The 27,321-nt window shown below is 42.0% G+C and overlaps 1 protein-coding gene across 8 annotated transcripts in view; it reads left to right on the forward strand.

Moving 5' to 3' along the window:
- FLT3LG (fms related receptor tyrosine kinase 3 ligand) overlaps window positions 1–27,321 on the forward strand; it is a 152,573-nt gene that overhangs the window by 60,977 nt on the left and 64,275 nt on the right. The window contains exon 1 of one of the 8 annotated variants that reach the window (XM_072110197.1): window positions 13,926–14,153. The exons of the other annotated variants lie outside the window; for them this stretch is intronic. Within the exon in view, the coding sequence (XP_071966298.1) occupies window positions 14,124–14,153 (30 nt within the window). The 5' untranslated portion in view covers window positions 13,926–14,123. Of the gene's footprint in view, window positions 1–13,925; window positions 14,154–27,321 lie in introns of those variants that run through there. 8 annotated transcript variants of the gene reach the window in all.

Genomic DNA, 27,321 nt, shown 5'->3' on the forward strand with positions numbered 1-27,321 from the left:
ACCTATTGAAATCGACCGAATACATCGGGTGACATACAAATTTAATAGAGGCTCCGATAATGCTGCACGCGACGTACTATGTCGCATTCATTACTTTCAGCAGAAAGAAAATATCATGAGAAAAGCCTGGGAGAGGGGCCATATCATGTTTGAAAACTCACAAGTATTTCTACTACCAGATATCTCAAAACGCTCTTTAGCAAAGAGAAAATTGCTGGGGCCACTGCTGCAAAGGGTAAAAGATGTTGGGGCGACATATAAATGGGGATACCCTTTCTGTGTTACCCTGCGTAGGGACGGCTTAAACTATACGGTGTATACGCCATCAGACGTGAATGGAGCTTTTAGATTTTTGGGGATTGAACCTGTGGAAATTTTGGATTGGACCGCATACGCCTTACCTAGCCATAATACAGCAAGAGCTAGGGGTCCAACACAGCGCTCAGAAACCCAACTACGAATAAGAAGGGACATATCAAGTAATACATCAAGTAACCCTCAGTCTGAAATTAATCAGTGGTTAGCACCAGCTCTGCCTAGATCATTGACACTCGGATGATGGACAAAAGGTGTACTAATGTATCATTCTGGAATGTGAATATGATGTGTTTGTGTGGGGAGGGATCTCTTTTCTTTTTTTTTTCCTTTGATTATGTTACCCTTTATTACCCATATGGACTGTAAATTTTAGTGGATTGCTTCCCTCTCCTTCTTTCTCACTGTGGAGGAAGGATCCACCTATGAGGTTGGAATCTCTATTATTTCACAGGGTATCCGCTAGTGTGCCTGGGTGTAAGCCCAACTTATATAAACTTCGAGCCATCTGGTACCAAAATGGGGGGTAAATAGCAGGGCTGAGGAATGTAGGGGCGATAATAAAAGAACCAGGATAAAACTTTATCCATTGATTAATTGATTAAAAGAGTATTAAGGTCGAGAAACAATCCAGATGTATATTAATGAAATAATTATTATAAAATGGGCAAATTTTATGGGATATATGTGGATAATATAATATGGGGGTTTAATAACTGTATGCTTTTTTGGAAAAGGTTTTGAGAGTAAGGGTCTAAGCATTAGTAGATTGCATATTTACACCGTAGGATATGAATTTCCTCTATAGTACATAAAAGGTGTAACAATGTATGAAATTCTTTTTTTTTTTCTTTTTTTTTTTTTCCTTCTCTTTTTCTGACACTATTGTGTGAAGATTGTTCTATGACTTGTTAACACGTAACATATAGGAGTTTCTGTCTGTTTACGAGATATGAAATAGTGGGATCTGAGATGCCTTGCTTGGAGGGAGGGGTGAGGGTGGGAGTAATCGGGGGAGTGCAATTTAATATAAAGGGATGCTAGAGTGAATCAAAAGGGTGGAGGGTAAGATTATATTAATTGTTATTGAATACTATAAAGAAATACAGAGTTTTCATCACTAGTGGGATAGCGGGACTTGCGCTGACCTTTTTGGGGGAGGGATGAGGGGAGGAGTAATTGGGGGCATGCAATTTAATCTTAGGGGATGCTAGAATGATATCACAAGTTAAGAGTGAATTAAAAGGGTAGAGGGTGAGACTATATGAATTGTTGTGGTATACTATAAAGAAATACAGAGTTCCAATCACTATTCTTATTTTATTTTTTTTTATTTTTTTATTTTTTTTTCTTTTCCCTGTCAACTTACTTACCCACTTATTTATTTTTTATTTCACTTATCTCAGATGAAACATACCAATATCCTAGGATTGGTATACTGAAAGAATATGAGCACGGAGTTGTTAGCTTAGGAACGGTTGAGTGACGCAAAGAGTATAGAAGGGTTGCCCCCACTTGCTGATCACAAGTGGTTGAAGATGGGAATTAAACAACTACACGAAATATCATAAGAAATAGGCATGGACAAAAGAAATTTTCGAGGTATTAATTATTAATCGGTGGATAAATTGAATACTGCTCCCCCTACCCCCCTTCCAACTGGGTGGACATTGTTCTTTCCCTCTCCCACTTCCCGACCCCCACCCCCTTTCCTCTTTTTTTTTTTTTCTTTTTTTTCTCCCCTTTCTGCTCCCTTGCTCTCTCCCCCCCCCCCATCTTTTCCTGCAGTGGGTACATAAATAAATAAATACATTAGAAATATATTAGATGTGTTCCTATTGATCTAATCTGAGAATCCTAGGCTGTAATCCGCTTATTGGATATAAACTAATAAATAACTCAAGAGAGGTATGAGTTTTTGGGGGTAGTGGGACCCAGGCCTCGTTATGGCTGCAGCATTTCTAGAAACGCCCAAAAGATTAAACCTCTCTAATAGGTTAGGTGAGATAGTGTCCCCATGCGAGGGGTGCCTACTAGAGCGCTTTTCGGCGCTGCCTACCTATATCAAACTAGCTAAGGCTAAGAGAGGTAAAAGGGTTGAGTCCGTGTTTTTTGTTGTGGGTGTGTTGTTTTTGTTTGTTTTTTTTTCTCTCCCTTTCTTTCCCTTTCCCCCTTTTCTCTCTCTCTCTAGCCCCCCTCCCTCCCTGACCTCTCCCCATTACGTACTGAAACTACCTCTATCTACCTGTTTGTCTACCGGACTCCCTTTGGTGCTTGATAGGGATCCTGCATGGACATGGATCAGTTGCAAGTAGTGTCTTTAAATGCAAAGGGTCTAAATATACCCGAAAAAAGAATTTCATTATTACGCCTACTAAAAAAACAAAAAGTCTCTATAGCATTTATACAGGAAACACATTTTCGGTCTGATAAAATCCCTAGGCTTTTTGACAGGAGTTTCCCACTCGTATATCATAGCTCCTCCCCAGACTCCAAGACAAAAGGTTCTTCCATTATCTTTGCTAAAAACACCCCGTGGGAACTGTTAGATAGAAAGATGGATGAAGATGGGCGGTTCATCTTTGTTAAAGGCAAAATTGCCTCTGCCTTATATACACTAGGGTCCATATATCTACCAAATAAAGGCCAAGCCAAAGCCCTTGAAAAGATTCTCCAAGAAATGGAAGAATTTATTGAAGGAACACTTATTCTGGGGGGCCATATAACTTGTTTTTAGATCCAAAATTAGACATGTCCAGCGGTAGTTCATCAATTTCTCAGGGAACAATAAAATCAACACAAAGGATGTTGCATGCTTTTCAATTGATGGATACGTGGAGATTTCTCCATCCAATTGAAAAAGACTACACTTTTTTCTCGCATGCTCATAATGTATATTCTAGAATTGACTATATCTTCATGTCCCATGGTGCATTTACGCATCTTAGGGATGCGAAAATTTACCCAATTTCTTTCTCGGACCATGCTTTGATTTCAATTTCTCTGTCCCTTCCCCCTCCTCATGCGAGGAGATGGGATTGGAAACTAAATGAAAATTTATTGGAAGATAATACAATAATTCAAGAAATCTCAACAAAAATAAATAATTTCTTTGAACAAAATGATACCCCCGACATTTCTAAACAGTGGCTATGGGAGGCACATAAAAACCACATCAGGGGCATGTTAGTGGAAATGGGAACACGAATTAAGAAAAAACATAATGTTCAGGTTGAAGGCCTATTAAAACAAATACAACAGATAGAAAAAGTACATAAAAGGTCAACTCAACAGAGCTTGGGAGCTCATTTATGTCAACTTAGAGAACAATATAAATCACTGATATTCAATAAAGCAAAGGCAATATTACAGAAGTGCCGGAGACACTTTTATGAGTTTGCAAATAAGCCGGGGAAGACTCTAGCTAGAGCCTTGAGAGAACAGCGAAGTAGGACATATATTTCAAAGATCGTAAATAATCATAATCAGTTGGTCACTTTACCCTCTCAAATTTTGGATGTTTTCCATGAATACTACTCCGATTTGTACAACATTGAAGAGAGAGAAAATATCGAGGTTTCAAAAATAGCAATACAAAAATATTTAGAAGAGTCGGGGATGCCCAAGATTCCAATAGGGGCAATGGAGGAATTAGATAGACCTATAACAGCACAGGAATTCCGGGATGCTATTTTAACAACAACACCAGGAAAAGCCCCAGGCCCTGACGGGTTTACAATAAAATATTATAAGGTCTTTTCAACGCAGCTTCAGGCCAGATTTTTGGAGACATTCAACACGATACAGGCAAATGAATCTCTTCCACCTGGGCTTTTGAGAGCTCATATCTCTGTGATTCATAAGGAGGGTAAAGACCCTAATTTCTGTGCGAGCTACAGACCAATTTCGCTCTTGAATTCTGACTTGAAGCTGTTTGCCAAGATTTTGGCATCCCGGTTACTGCCGCATTTGGCGAGGGTGGTGCATCGAGACCAAATTGGATTCATGCCCACTCGAGAGTCAAGGGATGGGACAACCAGGGCAATCAATGTGATCCATGAGATTCGGAGAGTGGGCACCCCTGCTGTACTTTTATCTGCTGATGCAGAGAAAGCATTTGATAGAATACAATGGGACTTTATCAAGAGCTCTTTGAGCTATGTGGGTCTAGGAACAGGTATGCAAACCTGGATCGGAGCATTATATGGCAACCCAACGGCTGCGGTTAAAATTAATGGCGTAACATCTAACTATTTTACCATCTCAAATGGTACTAGACAGGGGTGCCCCCTCTCCCCTCTCATTTTCGCCCTGGTTATGGAACCTCTCTTGTGTACTATCAGGGCAAATGTGGGCATAAAAGGAATTGATATTGGCCAGAGGACGCACAAAGTGGCCGCCTATGCGGATGACTTGTTGTTCTTTATCGCCAGACCAAATATCTCTTTACCCAACCTAATGGTAGAACTGCAAAATTATTCTAATCTATCTATATATAAAATCAACCTGAATAAATCTGAGATATTAAATATCTCTATTCCCAGTAGAGAGGCAGCTATTCTGAAGGAGAAATTCCCCTTTAAGTGGACTACGGATGAGATTAGATATCTAGGAATTGCTCTAACGGCCGATTTAAACAGATTATTTAGGAAAAACTTTTTGCCCCTATTGGGCCGGGTGGAGAGGGACCTGGCTAAGTGGGGCAAGGGAACTTTTTCCTGGTTGGGTAGGTGCTCTATAATAAAAATGAACTTACTACCAAGGATTCTGTACCTTCTACAGGCAGTCCCAATTACGATTCCATATTCCTTTTTCTCTAAAATGACCTCCTGCATTTTCGATTTCATCTGGAAAGGGAAAAAGGCTAGAATCTCAAGAGAGATCTTATACCGGCCAAAACATAGAGGAGGACTGGGTGTCCCTAATATACTAAAGTATCACATAGCTGCACATCTTTCAAGAGTAGTAGACTGGCATAGACATAGAGATTTAAAATTATGGGTAGAAATGGAAGAGAGTGTTTCTCCAATCTTTCTTACATGTGCCCCGTGGATTCCACTTCCTTCTCTACCCGATTTCAAGCACCCAACTATATCTCCCACATTAAACATTTGTAATAAATACCTACAGGGTAGCTCCCTATCACCAATGTTTTCCCCACTGTACCCAATTCTTGGCAATCCGAGCTTTGAACCAGGAAGAGTAGATCGGAGATTCAAGGAATGGGCACAGTATGGGAGGAAAAATGCTAAGGATTATAAAAAGGAGAATGAATGGTGGACGCTGGAGGATCTAATTATACAGGAGACCCCCGGGCATTTGGGATATTGGAGGGCAACCCAATTACACCATTTCTTGAAACACCTGCCAGCTCCTTTTGTCGAGAACTAACCACTTTTGAGGAAAGATGTCTGGGTATAGGTCACATCGCACACTCGCTCTCAGTAATATACACTCAGTTAAGAGATGAAGAGAGCGGAGGTAGACTAAATTCTATAGAGAAATGGGAAAGAGATCTTGGACTTGAGATAACTGAACAACAAGAGAATCAGATTTATTGCCTGATACATCGCTCCTCAATTGCCTCTAGTATGTAGGAGTTAGGGTTCAAAATTCTATCAGGGTGGTATAGAGTCCCAGCCATAATTTTGAAGGAGTTAAACCAACTTTTGCACTTTTTTGCAGTATGTAAAAAAAACATTCTTTACAGTGAGTGTACACTCACTATTTATTGCTTTATAACACAAGATCACTGAACAACATTATGAACAACCCCTTCTTACTGTTGTTTCATCTGACAGTCCGGGTTTGCCCGGTCCTTTTGAGGTATGTGACCTCATGGACCGGTTTGGCTTATCCTTCTCCAATACCTGGAGACACGTACCTAATATTGGCAAAGAGCAGGCGGGACCGGGATATTCCAGCCTCCGTTCTGCCTCTGCCATAATCGTACCCCCCTTTAAAACCCCTCCCCCCCCCTCCCCACCTGATCGATCCGTGGGGTGACATCTGTGGGGCGGACCGTCACTTTTTAGTGATTAGGCCCTAATGGGTTGAGGGGTGGCCCTTTGTCCTCCTGGAGCTTTTCTTGGTTCCCGGGGGCTGGCAGGGGGGTTACCTTGGTAACGTGATGCTGGTCCCCGGTGTGATCATTAGACCGTGAAGTCACATGACTTTTCGGCATGATCACATGACCGGTGACATGTGATCTGCAGCGGGGGGCGGATTATAACCTGCCGTCTCACCTTATGGGCGGTGGTTCTCTCCTCCCCCGGCTGCTCAGCGGGGATGAGCCGCTGGCCCCGCCCAGTGGGTGGACCTGCCGGATTTGGGGCTTACTGTGGTTGGTCCGTCGGTCACCTTTGGCACGCCCTATGGGAGGTGATTCCGCAATATATACCTAGTGTTTTTCCTCACTCGCTGCCGCTGACATCAATGCGACAGCGTGAGCCCACGCCGCTCTGTCTTATAAAATCATGTATGACAGTGAATGAATGTGACCCCTGATGATAGGAGTACTAGAAACGCGTTGGGTCTAAATATAGTGTGAATGGTGTTGTTATGGAGAGTAGGGACGAATAAATATACTTATACTAGTGGGCTGCCTGACCATATCAGGGGCAAGCCCGTGGTTATTGCAGTGTAGGTTCGTGCCCGAGTCCATCCTCTCTCGAATACACACCGATGGTCATCTGTCTTTAGGGTCGAATAAAACTATCGTGAATTGACCCTTAGTATTAGGTTTTCCTGCGGCATTGTGGGAAGTGACACAATTTTAATGGTTTTGACCATTTAGTGGTCCATTTTTAATGTAACTGTGAATAAAAGTTATTTTTTAGGATATCCACAGTCAGATCCCTCTCCAATACCAGTGAACATTATGGTTCTGCACTAGCAAAGTGTGCACAAGGGAAAATTAAAAGAAAAAGAAAATAGGTCACAACTTAACCATTCTTGTGGCAAAACTGCTTTCCTGTAAGACCTATTGATACGTTTGCAGTTTGTTTGTTAAAATACAGGCGGTCACCTAGTTAAGAACACCTGACTTGCAGATGACCCCTAGTTATAAACGGACCTCTGGATTTTGGTAATTAACTGTACTTTAGCGTTAGGCTACAATAAACAGCTGTAACCGTTATCAAAGCTGTCTGCAACTAAGATTTATTGTTAATCCTGATTCTTATGACAACCCAATATTTTTAAAATCCAATTGTCACAGAGACCAAAAAACTTTTGACTGGGGTTTCTATAATGAAATATACAGTCCTGACTTACATGCAAACTCAACTTAAGAACAAACCTGCAGAACCTATCTTGTATGTAACCCGGGGACTTCCTGTATATTGACTGACATTTACTACTTTAGAGTGCCAGTTTTCTTTAAGAATTTCCTCCACATTTGTGTCACATGCAACTGTCATGTGTCGCGGCTGGACTATTCTTCATGCATAACAAATTTATGCATTGAAATGGGCGTTGCTCATTTATAATGCAAAGCTGACAGAAATGTGTTGCACGCCGCATGTTAAAGGTGCACCAAAAAAAAGGGGTGCACTATGTTGGGGTAGTGCAGAGGGCACCACATTCATGAAGAAGTGCAGTTTGCAACGTTTAGTATATGTAGGCAAATGCATCTGGATGGGTCACAATACATATTACCTATCACATCCCCTAATTCCTATGATGAGAAGAATTTTGGTTGTGATGGTGAGGTTATCAGGAAAATTAATCAAGCAAAAAAAGTTCAAGGATGGTGTACACACCAATCCAGAAAATCGCCAGCACTACCAGACTTGAAATAAAAATAGATGGCAAAGGCACTGTTGCTTGTCCCGGTTGCGTCTATAATTCACTGATGACGCACTCCTGCGCTTCGTCTGGCCGTATCAGCCGTATGTGGCAAGACGAAGCGCAGGAGTGCGTGATACGGTCCGACGGCGAAAGTTATGCCTTGCAACACCTCCCTGTCCTATGATTTTTGCTGAATAAAAGAAGAATTTCCAGGAGAATTAGTTTGTATAGTTTGGAAATGTATTTTTAGGTGGATAAGTGGAGGCAATTTATTTCATCTTGTTTTTTTTAATCTAAAGTTTAAAAGTAGTTGGTTATATAGTAACACTTGTACTTGGAGGTGCAGGAAATATGATTTCAATTGTTGGCAGAAGAATGGGAACAGAAGAATGGGAAAGCACCACTAAGGAGTACCTAAACCTAGTAGATCCCCTAGTCTGGTGAGTGGACATAGAGAGGGGCTCAAGTAGCTTGTGTAAGTTAGTTTCTGCCATTCAGCTACTGAAGCTTTTGATAATAAGTTCAAGTGGATTTCTATTAAAGTGAGTGCATGCTGAGGGAGGAGGAGTTAAAGGGGTATTCCCATTTCAGCAAATAATTGTTATTGTTTTAAGATAAAAAGTTATACAATTTTACAATATACTTTCTGTATCAATTCCTCACAGATTTCTAGATCTCTGCTTGCTGTCAGTCTATGGAAAGCTTTTATGTTTGGTACTAGTGGACAGAAATCTGACCTTTGTCAGACAAGTGCAAAGCTCATTATATCACAAATAGTAATCAGAGGTGAGTGGTATAACGAGCCGTGCACCTGCTTGACCATGGTCAGATTTCTGTCCACTAGTAGCAAACATTGAAGCTTTCCATAGAATGACAGCAAGCAGAGATTTGGAAAACTGTAAGGAATTAATACAGAAAGAATATTGTATAACTTATTCCAATCCATGGGACATACCACTTCTTCCAATTCCCATTACTTCCAATGTTATTCTTCAGTGGAGGGTAGTTCAGTTTCATCCAGTCAGAAGGGTCAATTATTGATTCCTATAGAGGATGCAGACCACTGAAATTGTATAGTTTGTTGGACTAGGATTGTATGCAGGAGTCAAGTAATATTTAGGACTACAGTTGTATTGGCGTTGATTGTAAAGTTGATTGTAAAGTGGTAATAATATGTAATTGCAGATATATGCCCGACACAGGCCCTAATCCAATTTGTTAAACTTATGTTCGGGATACAGACAGTAAGAGAAGACATTCTCATGTCTTCATTCTTATGTCTACCTCAATATAAAGGGAATTCGATGCCTGGATTAAGAACATATATAAAGAATATCCAGGCAGACAAAGTTTAAGTGGAAGTTAATGAACAAAGTTTTATTGCGGTAATCCAAAGTATTATGTTTTTGCTAAAATAAGCCTTTGTCAAATACGTCTACCACTGTCAGAGCGCCATCCACAAGCACAGACGTGCAATCACATTCATTGTGACAGACACATAAATGTCGGACTTCTTTCTTACATCCTTCTCACAGCGGTAGACGTATTTGACAAAGGCTTATTTTAGCCGAAACGTAATACAGGCGGTCCCCTACTTTAGAACACTCACCTTACATACAACCCCTAGTTACAAACGGACCTCTGGATATTGGTAATTTATTGTACTTTAGTCCTAGGCTACAATGATCAGCTGTAACAGTTATCACAGGAGTCTGTAATGAAGCTTTAGTGTTAATCCTGATTCTTATGACAAACCAAAAAAGTTCTGGCTGGGATTACAATGATAAAATATACAGTTCCGACTTACATACAAATTCAACTTAAGAACGAACCTACAGACCCCATCTTGTATGTAACCTGGGGACTGCCTGTATATGATTATTCCTTATTCCTCTGTTATGTTGATCCTCTGTTGCATCTAGTAATGTGACATGGAGCTCCTGCTGTTGCTGATCTACGTGATGGCGAAGGGGGTTTATGAGGGTGAGCATGTCATTATGTGCTCCCTTGTAGTAAAACCAAAAATATATGAATTGGCACCACCCTAACATTTAATGCAAATAATGTGAGCAAGACACATCTGGCTAAATAAATCAGACAACCACAAGAAAGAAATGTGTCAATTGTAAAGGTGGGACGTCGGGGGCCACCAAGTCACCCGACTGGAATGTCGGCACTGCCAGACCAGGTCGATTAATGAGGCACGGACACAATACTTGGGGCCGGGTAGATAAGACTGTTTAGGTGGTGCACTGCTGTATACGCCAGGTAGATAATCCATACAAATAAAGACAAAAGATAGCGGCACTCACCCAGGAATCTTCTTTATTCTGCTTTGTGCATGTGACAGGGAGGTGCAGCACAAGAAAAACTTCGGCGACGGGCCGTTTCGCGCACTCCTGCGCTTCGTCAAGCTTGACGGCTTGACGAAGCGCAGGAGTGCGCGAAACGGCCCGTCGCCGAAGTTTTTCTTGTGCTGCACCTCCCTGTCACATGCACAAAGCAGAATAAAGAAGATTCCTGGGTGAGTGCCGCTATCTTTTGTCTTTATTTGTAAAGAAATGTGTCATTGAAGCACAATAAGATAACTTTATTAACCCCTTAAGGATGCAGGGTTTTTCGGCTCATTTCTCGCTCTCCAACTTCAAAAATCCATAACTTTTTCATTTTTCAGTGTACAGACCTGTGTGAGGGCTTATTTTGTGCGTAACAAATTTTACTTTCCCGTAATGTTATTTATTTTAACATGCCGTGTACCGCGAAGCTGAAAAAAATTCCAAATGTGGAAAAATTGAAAAAAAAATGCACGTGCGTCACGTTCTTGTGGGCTCAGTTTTTACGACTTTCACTCTTCGCTCCAAATAACATGCCTAATTTATTCTTTGGTTCGGTGCGATCGCGGTGATACCAAATTTATATAGGTTTTATTGTGTTTTAATACTTTTTCAAAAATTAAACGAATGTGTACAAAAAAGAAAAAAATTTTTTTGCCATCTTCTGATGCTAATAACTTTTTCATACTTTGGTGCACGGAGATGTGTGAGGGGTCATTTTTTGCGAAATGAGGCAACGTTTTCATTGCTACCATTTTGAGGTCTGTGCGACATTTTGATCACTTTTTATTTCATTTTTTATGTTATGTAAAAAGGTGTAAAAGTCGCATTTCGGACGTTTGGGTGCCATTTCCCGTCTCGGAGGTCACCGCCGCCCATAACCGTTTTTATATTTTGATAGATCGGGCATTTTGGGACGTGGCGATACCTAATATGTTTGTGATTTTTACTGTTTATTATGTTTTATATCCGTTCTAGGGAAAGGGGGGTGATTTGAACTTTTAATATTTTATTAATTTTTTTTATTTTTTAAACTTTTTTTTTTCTTTTTTTTTTCACTATCTTTTAGACCATCTAGGGTACATTAACCCTAGATGGTCAGATCGCTGCTACCATATACTGCAATACTTCTGTATTGCAATATATGGCATTTTTGCAGCACATTCATTACAATGAGCCACTGGCTCATTGTAACGAATCTGCAGCTGCCAGATAGCCTCGTGTCAAAAGAAGACACGAGGCTACCATGGCAACCGATCGCCGCCCCCCGATGACGTTCGGGGGCGTGGCGATCGAAAAAAAGATGGCGGCGCCCGCGCGCCGCCGTCTTTTAAATGCCGCCGGCGACTTTGCCGGCAGCAACGGGGGGGTTAATAGCCGCGATCGGTGCTAGCACCGACCGCAGTTATTAGCGGTGGGGGTTTTATGCATTTTGCAAAAACCCCCACCTTTGTATGAAGAGGACTCAGCCCGTGAGCCCTCTTCATACATCCCTTATACCTCTGCGCCGTAGAGCTACGGCGCAGAGCGTTAAGGGGTTAAAGATAAAACATAAATAATGAAAACATTTAAAGGGGATTGTCCATGAAAGAAAATTCTCAAATTTAAATCCCCTAGTGATGTTTATACAATAAAGATAATTTCTGACCCTTCACTTTCAGTTTTATTGCTGTTTTAGCGCCTATCACCCAACGATGGTCAGTGTAAAATTCCAGGGTTTGGACAGGGACTATCTAAGCAGACACATTATAATCCATCTAATTCTGTGAACTGACAATGTGGTTAGATTATCAGGGTACAAGATTTATATACAGTTTTATTTAGCTTCTGAACATTGTGCTAGGATCTGACACATAAAAAGAGAGATGAGACAGATGAGAGATTATGATATCCATGAGATGCATATTACACACAATGACACTCTCCAGCTCTTGCTACATGTCAGCTACACACACACTTTCAGATCTGATGTTCCTGTCTCCGTCTCCCCATTTAAAAACCGTATCTTCCTGTAACTTGTAGCTCTCCTCTCGTCTGAGCTCCGTCCTGGAATGCAAGGGGAGGGGCCCCTGAAGGGAGCAGAGAGAAAGATAATATCTCATCTCCAGGGCATCAGACAGAAAAGCAAAATGGCTGCTGACCCTAAGGTCAGAAGATACAGGGTCAGGGCAACTGAAATTGTGTACACCAGGTTATATCCGTGAAATGCTGTATTTTTGTTAATATTTGTATTTTTGTGTTATTTTGTTATCCTAAGTGCATTTTGTACATTTGTCTTTGTGGGAATACCCCTTTAAAAAGGTTAACCACTGTAAGATATGTGCAGACAAGGGAGGAACCAAATAGGTAGCTGAGGGTATGTAAGGGGTTTAGCAATTAAAAGGGGTTGAGAGCTTATGGTGTTTGTGAGTGGAGGTTTAACCATATGTGACCAATGGTCATTGGTGCCTGAATATCAATGTCAAGTTTTATTAATTACATTTTTTTTTATTATAAAATTTGGCAATAATTGACTACAAATGTGAAAAAATAAAATGTTATGTAATTTTTCCAATTAAAGTTTTTTTTTTTTAAAGTAGTAATTTTAACCAAAATATGTTATAAATGTGTACAACAACAATGTGAAAAACCTCCCCTCGGCTTATACACGAGTCAATAAAACACAAAAACTTCCATACTCACCCTCCGGAGGCCCGATGGTCCGCGTGGCTACCGATGTTCGGCGGCTCCTCTTCTGTCTTCCCCGCGGCTGGTCTTCGGTCTTCTCTCTTCTCTGTGTTGTATCAGCCGGCAGATACGCGTCCACGTGATCTGCCGGCTGGCGCACAATATCATGCGACGGTGTCGCAGCCGATGACGTCATCAGCGGCGACACCGTCAGGTGATATTGTGCGCCAGCCGGCAGATCGCGTGGACGCGTATCTGCCGGCTGATACAACACAGAGAAGACCGGAGACCAGCCGCGGGGAACGGAGCATCAGGGAGCCGCGGGGAATGGAGCATCAGGGAGCCGCCTGTAGGTGAGTATAGAAGGTTTTTTTTTTTAATGTGCCTGGCAGATTGTATAATTTAAGGGGGCTGGCAGGCTGCACACTTTAAGGGGGCTGGCAGGCTGCACACTTAAGGGGGCTGGCAGGCTGCATACTTCAGGGGGGCTGGCAGGCTGTATACCTCAGGGGGGCTGGCAGGCTGTATACCTCAGGGGGGCTGGCAGGCTGTATACCTCAGGGGGGCTGGCAGGCTGTATACTTCAGGGGGGCTGGTAGGCTGTATACTACTGGGGGCTGGATGGCTATAAACTGGGAGGCTGAGACCAATGCATTTTCCACCCTCGGCTTATACTCGAGTCAATAGTTTTTCCCAGGTTTGGGTGGTAAAATTAGGGGCCTCGGCTTATACTCGGGTCAGCTTATACTCGAGTATATACGGTAATTCTCAAAATGAAAGTGAAAGCCTCCTGCAGCTTCTTCTAAATTCTGTATGCAGCTGCCTTCAAATGTGTGCTACAACTAAGAACCTTTATGATTCAAAACGCATCAGACTTTTTTTTGGATCCCTGATGTTTTTATGAAATAAGAAGATGTTTTTAACTTAAAGATTTTATTTCTAGAATATACATTGCTGGATCTCCCCCCCCCCCTTTTTTTGGATCTATACTGATTATGACTCAGTATTTCTTGGACAATGCAAAGATTGCCTTCAGCTGCAGTTAGGGTGAGATGAATTTGTTCTTTTCCTTTTCATATGTCTCCTGAATCCTTGCCCTTACAAACACTATTCTCAGAGGGTCATTCTTAGGGGGTCATTTATCTTGTCTCTGTTTGTTTTTGTTAGTTTTTAGTCTTCTTTCCGTCTTCTACTTTGGTAATTTATTAATCATACCTTTTTGCTTGTGTTAACACGTAGTAATGTTTTCAGATCTCTTTTTGAGACATTTGTTACAAATGTCTTAAAAGGAAACCTACCATTTAGAATGGTCGGTGTAAGCTGTAAGTACATTTAGAATGGTCGGTGTAAGCTGTAAGTACCGGGCACCAGCTCAGGGTGAGCTGGTGCCGGTACTTACTTTCGTTAGTGTTATAAATCGCGGTATCGCGGTTTTAACACTTTTTAAACTTTAGAGTAGAAGGGGCTTCGACGCTGTGCACGACTGTGCGCGCGCAACATCTTCGCTATTCCCTATGTAGGCGCCCGCAGCGCCGAAGCCTCCTCTGCTCTAAAGTTTAAAAAGTGTTAAAACCGTGATACCGCGGTTTATAACACTAACGAAAGTAAGTACCGGCACTAGCTCACCCTGAGCTGGTGCCCGGTACTTACAGCTTACACCGACCATTCTAAATGGTAGGTTTCCTTTAAAAATGTTGCACAAATGTATCAAGTCACTTCTTTTCATTTTCTAAGTTTTCTTTAACTATGGGTTCGTTTTTTTGCGCCCAAAAATTTTGCACATTTGAAATGATAAATGTCATTCACGACATTTAGCAGATCTGGAATAGAAGATAAATGTGACTTACTGACGCAAAAACAAATGTCCAGCGGACATTTCAAAATGTCCCCAAAAAGGCGCAAAATTTGCAATGTGCCAAAAAATGTCTCAAAAAAGACAGAGAAAACTGGAAGAAAAATAAAGATAAATTACTTCCTTAGAGTTACAATCGGGAGTACAAAGCTGTACATAAAAATCTATTTTTTAGTATTAATTTAAGGTTGGATATCTCTAGTTCTGTTAAGCATCCATACACAATCCATGTTATAGGGGAGATTCTTCTGTTGAAAATGACATAAGCATTGTGTTTCTATGTGCCACAGGTCAGGAGATATAGCCATTTGGAGTATATGAGCTGCCAGCCAAGAATGCTAAGCCTATTTAAAAAAATTAACACTGTAATCCCCTTTCCTTTGGGTGCTCTGGCTCCTATCGGTCCTCCGGCTCCTCTCCGAGCCTTTCGGCTCCATCTTCGGGTCCTCCTGTTCTGTCATAGGGTCCCTGCAGTCTGCACACAATGACGTCAGCCGCTTGCCGATGTCATTGTTTGTGCGTCGCCCATATTGTGCAGGGAACCGAGGAGGAGCCAGAGCAAATGAAGCAAGAAGAGGGGAGTACAGTTAATTTTTTTTATAAACTCGAGTATAACCCGAGTTAGGTTTTTTTTTTCAGCACAATTTCTGTTATAGTTGAGTGTATATACACTCACCGGCCACTTTATTAGGTACACCATGCTAGTAACGGGTTGGACCCGCTTTTGCCTTCAGAACTGCCTCAATTCTTCGTGGCATAGATTCAACAAGGTGCTGGAAGCATTCCTCAGAGATTCTGGTCCATATTGACATGATAGCCTCACACAGTTGCCGCAGATTTGTCGGCTGCACATCCATGATGCGAATCTCCTGTTCCACCACATCTCAAAGATGCTCTATTGGATTGAGATCTGGTGACTGTGGAGGCCATTTGAGTACAGTGAACTCATTGTCATGTTCAAGAAACCAGTCTGAGATGATTCCAGCTTTATGACATGGCGCATTATCCTGCTGAAAGTAGCCATCAGATGGGTACATTGTGGTCATAAAGGGATGGACATGGTCAGCAACAATACTCAGGTAGGCTGTGGCGTTGCAACGATGCTCAATTGGTACCAAGGGGCCCAAAGAGTGCCAAGAAAATATTCCCCACACCATGACACCACCCCCACCAGCCTGAACCGTTGATACAAGGCAGGATGGATCCATGCTTTCATGTTGTTGACGCCAAATTCCGACCCTACCATCCGAATGTCGCAGCAGAAATCGAGACTCATCAGACCAGGCAACGTTTTTCCAATCTTCTACTGTCCAATTTCGATGAGCTTGTGCAAATTGTAGCCTCAGTTTCCTGTTCTTAGCTGAAAGGAGTGGCTCCCGGTGTGGTCTTCTGCTGCTGTAGCCCATCTGCCTCAAAGTTCGACGTACTGTGCGTTCAGAGATGCTCTTCTGCCTACCTTGGTTGTAACGGGTGGCGATTTGAGTCACTGTTGCCTTTCTATCAGCTCGAACCAGTCTGCCCATTCTCCTCTGACCTCTGGCATCAACAAGGCATTTCCGCCCACAGAACTGCCGCTCACTGGATGTTTTTTCTTTTTCGGACCATTCTCTGTAAACCCTACAGATGGTTGTGCGTGAAAATTCCAGTAGATCAGCAGTTTCTGAAATACTCAGACCAGCCCTTCTGGCACCAACAACCATGCCACGTTCAAAGGCACTCACCTTTCTTCCCCATACTGATGCTCGGTTTGAACTGCAGGAGATTGTCTTGACCATGTCTACATGCCTAAATGCACTGAGTTGCCGCCATGTGATTGGCTGATTAGAAATTAAGTGTTAATGAGCAGTTGGACAGGTGTACCTAATAAAGTGACCGGTGAGTGTATGTGTGTTGTGTATTTGTGTATATGCATCTGTGTATAATGTTCATCACGTATATGTGAATGTCGTGTCCATATAAATATTTGTGATTAATGCATCGTAATCAGTTCTGATGTGATTTTAGGTGGAACCTGTTCAGTTAATGCCTTTAACCTGTTAAATTAAACCGCACTTAAAACCAGACCTGACATGAGGCAATTGCATTAGGGGAAATGTATCAATCTCTGCATGCCAGAATTTGACTTTGATTTGCAACTGAAATGCTATGCACTACATTTATTGAGGGTTTTAGACAATTTATCTGACTTGTACAGAAAAAGTGGCGTGTCCCTGGGAAAAGGGGAGCGTTGTTGCACCAGAAAATAGATCATGCCCCAGAAAATTCAGTCGGTGTGCCAGAAATTAGATAAGGGGGGCATTTATCAGGTTCTGTACACCTTTTTTTTTTTTGCATATAAGATCTGAAATAATTACACATATTAGTGAATTACAGTAATTGTGCTGTATCTATGTAATATTACTATGTATTAAGCTTGGCTTCTCTTCTGTATCTATGTAGTAAGCTGGGTTCTGGTAAGATATCTATGCAGTAGCTTGGTTTATGTGTTGTATCTATGTAGTTAAATTGGTTTTGGTAGCATATCTATGTAGTAAGCTTGGTTACAGTTCTGTATCTACGTAGAAAGCTTTGTCATGGTAGGGTATCTATGTGGTAGCTCGGTTTCTGTGCTGTATCTATGTAGTAAGATTGGTTTTGGACCCCATGTCATACATTAAGTCATGTTAAAGTTTCTATGGGGGAATGTCTAAAATGTTTTTGATTTTTTTTTGTTTATCTATATATGAGTTTTATGGAAAGGGAGGTTTTTTAATTTTTACCTTTTTTTTTTTAATTATATATCATGTTTTTCCTGAATTATTTCAGGTCCCCAGGGTGCTCTAACAATAGGATTAGAATTTACTGCAATACAATAACATATATTGTGAATATACTGCTTATCTATTATATCTATAACCCTCCATTTCCTGATATTTTATGGACAGAAATGTCAACTGATAAGATAAATGACACTTATAAAAAAATGTAGACCTTTTAGAGATATACAGTATATATTGATAAGTTACCCAATATACTGCTTCACACACATTATAAAAAACTTAAAGTAAATTGGTCAAAACATTTAACAAAAGGTTTCTGATCTTTTTGTTAAAGGGGTTTTCCCACAAAGACAAGTTAGGCCCTATGCACGGGATTGGGCCTAACTTGCTGATCAGTGGGGGTCTCAGTGCTGAGACCCCCGCAAATTGTGAAAACGAGGGGTCAAACCGACCCTGTGTCGCTTCATGAGAGTAATGGAATAGACAGCTGCGCATGACAGTTCTGCTCCATTAATCTCTGTGGGTCTGCCGGAGATCGTCAATTTCCGTCAGCTCTATAGAGATTAATGGAGCAGAACGGTCATTCGCAGCCGTCTGTTCCATTAGTCTGAGGAGCGGCAAGGGTTCCCTTCGTTTTCGTGATCTGCAGGGGTTTCAGCACTGAGACCCCCACTGATCAGCAAGTTAGTCTTCTTTGCAAACCCCATTTAAAGGAAACCTACCATGAGGAGTCTTATATTAGAAGTAGATCTGATGTTAGATCCCTCCTGTCTGCCTTTGCCCTAATCTGTAAATTGATAATCCTGGAACCTCCTACTACTTCTGATAGTAGATTCCTCATGGTAGGTTTCCTTTATTTCTGACACATTTTCATGAATGAATCATGGTGATAATTGGCAAGCATAATAGTATTATAACTACAAACCAGTTTATGGCCTTTCCTTTTTTTCTAACTTGTTTTTATTTCAAACTATTCTGCAATTTTAACCAATAGGTTATTTCCTCACAGGCAACAAACAAGAAGAGAGAGGGAGATTTGTGGGTGGTTGGGAAAAGGAAAGGGGTAGGTAGATGGGGAAGTTAGGTAGTTTACATCAGTCATGTGGCTGTAAAGTTTTGATGCCTGAGGGTGACCCTTGCCCCACATTGTAGGTCAGTTCCTTGGTAAGCCGTAGAGGAATGTGTGAAAAGAAAAACCCCATCTTTTGAGGCTACCTTACAATTATATGGTATTCTGGGATTGGTGGGATAGTCAAGGAACTGAGAGGAGGTGGGAGTGTAAGTCTTGCAGTCAAGATTCACCGCAATGGGAAAAGTCACAGGAAAGAAGACACCCTGATCTATGGTGGTGGGATTTCATAGTCTTTTCTGGGGATAAATAAGCAGCCGGATTCCCATACAGGCAAATTTTAGGCTACCCCATCCCCACCCCGTTCCCAATTCAAATGATAATAATAATAATCATCTTTATTTATATAGCGCCATCAAATTCCGTAGCGCTTTACAAATCAAACATACCATATGTTGAAAACTGTGGCTCCATATTGATTTATATACACCAGCCTCATAATCTTTTTATATGCAGCACCACCGGCCTCAGTGACGTCACCGGCTCTCCAGCATTTTAGAATCCGGCGCACGCACGGGCCCAAGTGTGGTGCGCCCAGTTATAAGTTAATATAACTTATAATTCTGCGATAGGGGCTTTGATTCCCTAACAAAAATATGCTCTGGCACCAGCTCACTCTGAGGTGCATGTTATAATGTTCCTCAGCAGCCGAGTTGTGCATTGCGATGTAACAGTTGATGTGTGTTTTTGAAACATCTGAGGTGTGTAATTAGTGATGGGAATTTCGGCTCTTCATAGTGAGCTGACTCATTAGGCTTGGCTCATTGAGAAGAGCTGGCTCTTCTGGCTCCTGAACGGCTCCCTTTTAAATATATAATAGGGAGCCGCAAGCCAACCAGTCCCCGGTTGGGTTAAAGGGGTCGTGGTGAACCGTTTAGGGGCGGGGTTTAGTGAGCCATCGGACAGGAGTCTGTTCAGGTCGTCCACGAATGACCCATCACTAATTAGAACTCTGCAGCAGCTGAGGTGTGTATTATAATGTTCTGCAGCAGCTGAGGGTTGTATTTTGAGGTTTGGTAGCAGATGAGATGTACATTATGAGGTTCTGCCGCAGCTTTGGTGTGTATTATATTGTTTTGCAGCTGCTGAAGTGTGAATTCTGAGGTTTAGTAGTAGCTGAGATGTGCATCATGAGGTTCTCCAGCAGCAGAGGCTTGTCTTATGATGCCCTGCAGCAGTTGCAATGTGTATTATGATTTTTTTTACAGCAGCCAAGGTGTGTATTATTAGGTTCCGCAAAAGCTTAGGGGAGTATTATGAGGTTCTGCAGAAGCTGAGAACGTCACAATACACACCTCAGCTACTGAAGAACCTCATGAAACACTTTTCAGCTGCTTATAAACTTATAGTCTATACCACAGCTGCTGCAGTACCTCAGCTGCAGTAACAGCTGACAACCCAGTGTAACACCTGTAGTCAGACTGAGCTCTGATTACAGGTGTTAACCTGTTAAATTCTGCTGTCACACTGGAGAATGTCCACCTACAATTTACAGTTTACAGTATGCTACAGGCAGTCCATGTGGATAGCCACAGCAATCGGCGTCCCCCCCTTCCCCCGAGAACAGTGAAGGGGGGGGGGTGGCGACGATTGCTGTGGCTATCCACATGGACTGCCTGTAGCAAACTGTAAACGCATCAGTTATTTGGCTAATTATTCTATGCATGTAGAAAGGTGGATCTGGGTCACTTATGCTCTGTGAATATTTAGTGCTGCCGATATTGATCTAACCGTTCACCTTCCTTCACTGCTAGGCTCCCTTCTTATATAGAGTATTAGGGGTGACATAACATCTAAATGTGAACTTACTACAGCCCAATGTAGGCCGGGACTACACGTGTAGTGGAAGTACAATGATAATGTGACCTCACCTATGAGCCTCTATGTACAAAGATAATTTTTCACAGAAAGTGCATTGTTTGACGAGAATGCACTCTGCGGCGATTCACTAAGATTGCATGCCCGATATCCTGCATGTGTCCCGCTTAGGTCCGACAGAGTTCACCATCTTCTTCCTGGTGCATGTAAGTGCTTGATCTTGCTACACAATTTGAAAGTTAAATAATGCAGATCATCTGACGGTACGCCCCCCGATTTCTGTCGCAGGAAAGCCAGCAGAACTGCGCCAAAATCCGATTGCATGCGACACCCCTGTTAAATATCTGTCACGGCCGTTCAAAACCCAAAAACACTGGTAAGTTTACCCTTAGTAAATAAGCCCCAATGGGGCAGATTTACTTACCCGGTCCTGTCGCGATCCAGCGGCACATTCTCTGTGGAGGATTCGGGTCTTCCGGCGATTCACTTAGGTAGTGCGCCCAATGTCCACCAGGTGTCGCTGCTGCGCTGAAGTCCGTCGGAGTTGACTGAAGTTCACGATCCGTTGCTGGGTGCAGGTAAACGCGTGTCAATCGACACTTTTTAAAAAAAAATATGGCGGTTTTTCCGATTCCGTCGGATTTTCTTACGGCCACGCCGCCCGATTTCGGTTATGTGCATGCCGGTGCTGATGCGCTACAATCCGATCACGTGCGATTGCACCAAAAATCCTGGGCCAAATCAGGGAAAATCGGCACAAAAATTCGGGTAACCCGTCGTAAAAACGTGATTCGGGCATTTAGTAAATGACCCCCAATGTCTTTTATATGACTTTTATTTATTTATTTTTGTAAAATCCTTAAGGGATGTATGAAGAGGGCTCACGGGCTGAGTCCTCTTCATACAGAGGTGGGGGTTTTTGCATTTTGCACAAAACCCCCACCGCTAATAACCGCGGTCGGTGCTTGCACCGATCGCGGCTATTAACCCTCTAAACGCCGCCCGCAAAGTCGCGGGCGGCGTTTAAAAGACGGCGGCGCGCGGGCGCCGTCATCTTTTTTTCGATCGCCACGCCCCCGAACGTCATCGGGGGGCGGCGATCGGTTACCATGGTAGCCTCGGGTCTTCTCTTGACACGAGGCTACATGGTTTATGCAGGTTCGTTACAATGAGCCAGTGGCTCATTGTAATGTAAGACCTGCAAAAACGCCATATATTGCAATACTGTAGTATTGCAGTATATGGTAGGAGCGATCTGATCATCTAGGGTTAATGTACCCTAGATGGTCTAAAAAATAGTGAAAAAAAAAAGAAAAAAAAAAGTTTAAAAAATAAAAAAAATTAATAAAATATTAAAAGTTCAAATCACCCCCCTTTCCCTAGAACGGATATAAAACATAACAAACAGTAAAAATCACAGACATATTAGGTATCGCCGCGTCCCAAAATGCCCGATCTATCAAAATATAAAAATGGTTACGGCCGGCGGTGACCTCCGAGGCGGGAAATGGCGCCCAAACGTCCGAAATGCGACTTTTACACCTTTTTACATAACATAAAAAATGAAATAAAAAATGATTAAAATGTTGCACAGACCTCAAAATGGTAGCAATGAAAACGTCGCCTCATTTCGCAAAAAATGACCCCTCACACATTTCCGTGCGCCAAAGTATGAAAAAGTTATTAGCGTCAGAAGATGGCAAAATTTTTTTTTTCTTTTTTGTACACATTCGTTTAATTTTTGAAAATGTATTAAAACACAATAAAACCTATATAAATTTGGTATCACCGCGATCGCACCGAACCAAAGAATAAAGTAGGCGTGTTATTTGGAGCGAAGAGTGAAAGTCGTAAAAACGGAGCCCACAAGAACGTGACGCACGTGCGGTTTTTTTTCAATTTTTCCACATTTGGAATTTTTTTTCAGCTTCGCAGTACACGGCATGTTAAAATAAATAACATTACGGGAAAGTAAAATTTGTTACGCACAAAATAAGCCCTCACACAGGTCTGTACACGTAAAAATGAAAAAGTTATGGATTTTTGAAGTTGGAGAGCGAGAAATTAGTCGAAAAACCCTCCGTCCTTAAGGGGTTAAATAAAGTAAGTACAACACATGTTCATTATTACAAGACTTAAGGGAACCTACCACCACAAATCTACCTATAAAGGTAGATTGGGTGGTAGGTGGATCAATGGGACGTGAGGATAGCCCTTTTAAGGGCTAATCCTCACGTCCCCACACTTTTTTGATAACTTTTATTAGATATATATTCAAATTTACTTATGCGGCTACTGGGGCGTAGAGTAGCCGCATCTGAGGTTACACGAGGCGGCTACTCCACGCCCCGGTAGCCTCTTTTCCCCTCCTACTCACCCATCTTCGGCGCGCAGCTCCGCGTAGCTGCGTGCCCTCGTCCGGCGATCCTGCCGTCTGCGCATGCGCAGAAGAGCAGGCCCGCGCCTGTTTCGGAGCAGTGACCGCGCAGGTGCGGGCCTGCTCTTCTGCGCATGCGCAGACGGCAGGATCGCCGAACGAGGGCGCGCAGCTACGCAGACCTGTGCGCCGAAGATGGGTGAGTAGGAGGGGAAAAGAGGCTAACGGGGCGTGGAGTAGCCGCCTCATGTAACCTCAGATGCGGCTACTCCACGCCCCAGTAGCCGCATAAGTAAATTTGAATATATATCTAATAAAAGTTATCAAAAAAGTGTGGGAACGTGAGGATTAGCCCTTAAAAGGGCTATCCTCACGTCCCATTGATCCACCTACCACCCAATCTACCTTTATAGGTAGATTTGTGGTGGTAGGTGCCCTTTAAACATCATCTAAACGTCTCTGGTTAGGGTCTAGAATTTTTTTTCATATAAACAATAACAGTAAATGACAGTAACATACCATCGTAAATAAGAATAACCAAAACAAAAAAAAAAATAACTGCTTACAGATATAGTGATTTTTTTTTTTTTTTTAGGTCTCGGTGGCTAAATGTAAAGATCAATCAAAATAATCTGATTTCACAAAGATATATATCAGGGGCAAGCGCTATAATTGGAGGTTTCCACCCATTAGTCCCAATTACTATGATATTTTGTATTTGCACCTTTAGTAAAGGCCATTGATCTTTATTGCGTACCCGTCTAGTGATTTATGAAGGTATATTTTTATTTCTCCACAATTTTGCAATAAGATTCAAAGCTATTGTTGTAACATGAAATATAATAGCTCTATTATACCTACTAATTTATTCCTAGCAAGACTTCACAGTAGGAATATGTAACATATTTTGCAGTAAGACTTTTATTTGCTTCCAAAAATGAATCAGGAATTTATATATCCAAAAAATATGTAGTGCAGTGCTCATTTCCCCAGAACATCTACAACAGTTTTAAAATATGATGGGCAGATCAAAGACAGTCTACTCGGTGTGTAACATCATCGATACACCTAGTTTCTGGGATTATCTTGTCTTATCTTTCCCTTTGTGACCTTGATTCCGTTTCTGACTCTGATCCTGTGCTGCGTCCTGCCTGTGCTGCGTCCTGGCAGCCACTGCGGACAAAGTCGCGCCCATGGAACGACCTGGTGGTGCACGCAACAAGTCCAACCTGCTTTGCGGCGGGCTCTGGTGAAAACCGAGTGGCACTTAGACTCCAGTCCCACGTGTCGGCTTACGTCATCGTCCACGGTGCTACAGGGGATTCACTATCACTGATACTGACAGTTTCTAAATGGAGGGCACATTTTCAAAGAGAACTACAATTTAAAAATAACTTACCATCAACAATTTCTACATCTAAATCCCTTCTCCTATATTTAAGGCTGTTAAACCCACTTTTCAAATAATTGGAAATGATAACTTTTGTGAGAAAGTGAGAGGTGTTGTGTGGGAGAACCTCTATCTATCTTACAGGCAGATAAAATGCAGGTGGTAAAAGCCCTGGGTTTGTCTGCAGTAACCCAAGGGTTAATGCAGACATGATAAGCAGGAATAGTCTGTTTGGTCCATGTTGGCCTAGCTAACATGGACACATTGGTAATGTCCGTGATGGGCCTGCTTATTATGGAGTAGGGGTAGGCTGGTAGTGGGACTCCTACTCCACCCGGGCTTCGATCCTGGGCTTTTGTATAGCCAACAGGTGCGGGTCGCAGACCTCGTAAGAAGGCCAGAAGTCTGAAGGCCAGAAGCAGTAGGGGAGGCACTACCTGGAGAGCTGAATGCTGGACCGTGTTCACACAGCAAAGGTAACTGAGTGCCTCCTGATATTCTGCTGGCTAAGAGCGTGTGCCAGGCAGCCTGGTACATGTATAGTTAGGTGCTGTTAATGTATTAGGCAGTGCCCAGCCGGGCAGGGTTGATTTTATCAACTATAATTTAATGTCTAGGTTCTTAATGAAATGCAACAAATGTAAGGGGAGATAAAGGACACCCCTGCCTCGTTCCATTTGTTGTCCTAAAAGACTTGGACATATAACCCGCTGTTAACACTTGGGCTGACGGAATTCGAATAAAGTGCCATAATACTCTTCTTGTGATAAACCAAAGCGCAAGATATTACCAATGTACTTGTTCAAATGCCTTTTCCACATCCAAAGAGAGTATCAGCATGAATAAAATCTATAAATCTACAAGTGCCATCTGAAGATACTTGACACTTCAAGGGTTGGCCACATTTTGTAATGTGTGTGTAAGTGTGGGGGCAGAAATTAAAATTTCTGCTCTGCTTTCTTGATATGTAAATTGAAGTCTCCTGTCTTTTACCTTATCAGTCAGACAGTCCTGACCATAAAATGGCTGCAGATGGAGGGTCATGTGATCTCTAATTGGTAATCATTAGCAATTGCCAGTCAGAGATCACATGACCCTCCATCTGTAGCCATTTTATGGACTGGAATGTCTGGCTGATGAGGTAAAACACAAGAAGCTTCACTTTACATATCAGGATAGTAGAGCAGAACTATTAGTAGAAATGTATTGGTAAATTACCTAATATTCTGCCCCCCACACTTACAAATATTACAAAAAACATGAGGTAAAGTGGTCAACCCCTTTAACAAATTATACTTGATCTTGACTTATTAAAGACTGATGCTAAGCCATCTGCAAGTATATAACTGCATATATAGTTTCAGGTCCATATTCAATAATGAAAGTGTAACATTTCTTCTGCTATATCACCTGTTCTTTGTGAATTATTAAAGACAGAAAGGAGATGAGGGGATAGTTCTGTCACAAATAATTTACGATTATCATTGCTGAGAACGTCTGGTGATTCATTTTGTTTGAGAGCCTTAAAGGGAGCCTGTCACCAGGAGACCCATTTTAGCATTCCCCCGTCCCCACAGAGCATAGTGTGTATACTGCCAAAGAGTTTTTGTATAAAACATAGGTTTTACAGAAAAAAAAATATTTGTTATATGGTACCTTTCAATGTCATGTGCTCTGTGACTAGGCACTTGGCCCCTGGGAGTGGCTATAGAGGAGCAGTCCCCCCCCCACCCTTGGGAAACTGCTCCTCCATGTGTCCTTTTCAAATATATGAAAACACCGGTCATGGGAGTTATTCATATATATGAAAAGGACACATGGAGGAGGGGTTTCCCAAGGGTGGGGGGAAACTGCTCCTCTATAACCACTCCCAGTTGACAATTTTCAGAAACTGCTGTATTGCTTGAAAAACTTGTTTATTCATTAGATTTCAACCCCCCTTTGGCGCACATTCATACATTCTCGGCGCACTATGCGCACGCCCGTGTGTGCGTCTGAATAGGAAGTGCTGGAGAGCCGGTGACGTCACCGAGCTCTTGGGCACACTCGCACCTGCGCAAATGATGGTGCGCCGAAGTGGTAGGTTTCCTTTAAGGCCCTTAACATTTGCAGATGTAACCTGTAGTATCTTAGTAATGTCCTAAAAAAATTTTTCACTATATGCTAATGGTTTGCTACTGTACCTGGCTTCTCATTGTTCCATATTTTTTAATGTGTTTGATGAATTTAGTGCTTGTTTTTAATGTGTTTGATGAATTTAGTGTATTATTTGGCAAAAGTCAGCCTTTATTCCATTAGATAATTTAGATGTACATAGATAAAAAAAAGTCACTATTCTAGAGGCTGGTTAGTCTATAGGTGTATCTACAAGAGTCTCGGAGTATGTGAAGTTAAATATTATTCCACTGATTGGGGAAGTTGCGTACTAAAATAGGTATTTTTAAAAAAATATCTCTTAAACTCTTACCTACGTGTGACGTACTAGTCTTAACCCCTTGATCACCGCAATTAAAAAGCTAGAGCATTGGTGCTGACATATTGGCTTAGACCGTCACTCCCTTTGATGTAATCAGGGAGTAGCAATATGCATATTGTAATAAATCATGTGGAAAATCCTCATAGAATGGCATACTATAGTAGGATCAATCATACAACCTAGGGTTAAAGTACCTTTTCGAGACCAAGTGCCCAAACTACAACCAAAATCCACTTATTTACCATGAAGTGCCAACATGGCCTTTCAAGCAGTAACTTATTGCTACCTGTTCTTCAACAACATTCAGTTGTATTGGCTCTCCTAAGGCCACCAATAGAGTTGAAAGAAGGTGGGCAAATTCAAACCATCATTATAGCTTCTCTCCAGGAAGAATGGTGGGTCCAGCAGGAGGAC

This window comes from Engystomops pustulosus, chromosome 6, assembly GCF_040894005.1.
Source record: "Engystomops pustulosus chromosome 6, aEngPut4.maternal, whole genome shotgun sequence".
NCBI lineage: Eukaryota > Metazoa > Chordata > Amphibia > Anura > Leptodactylidae > Engystomops > Engystomops pustulosus.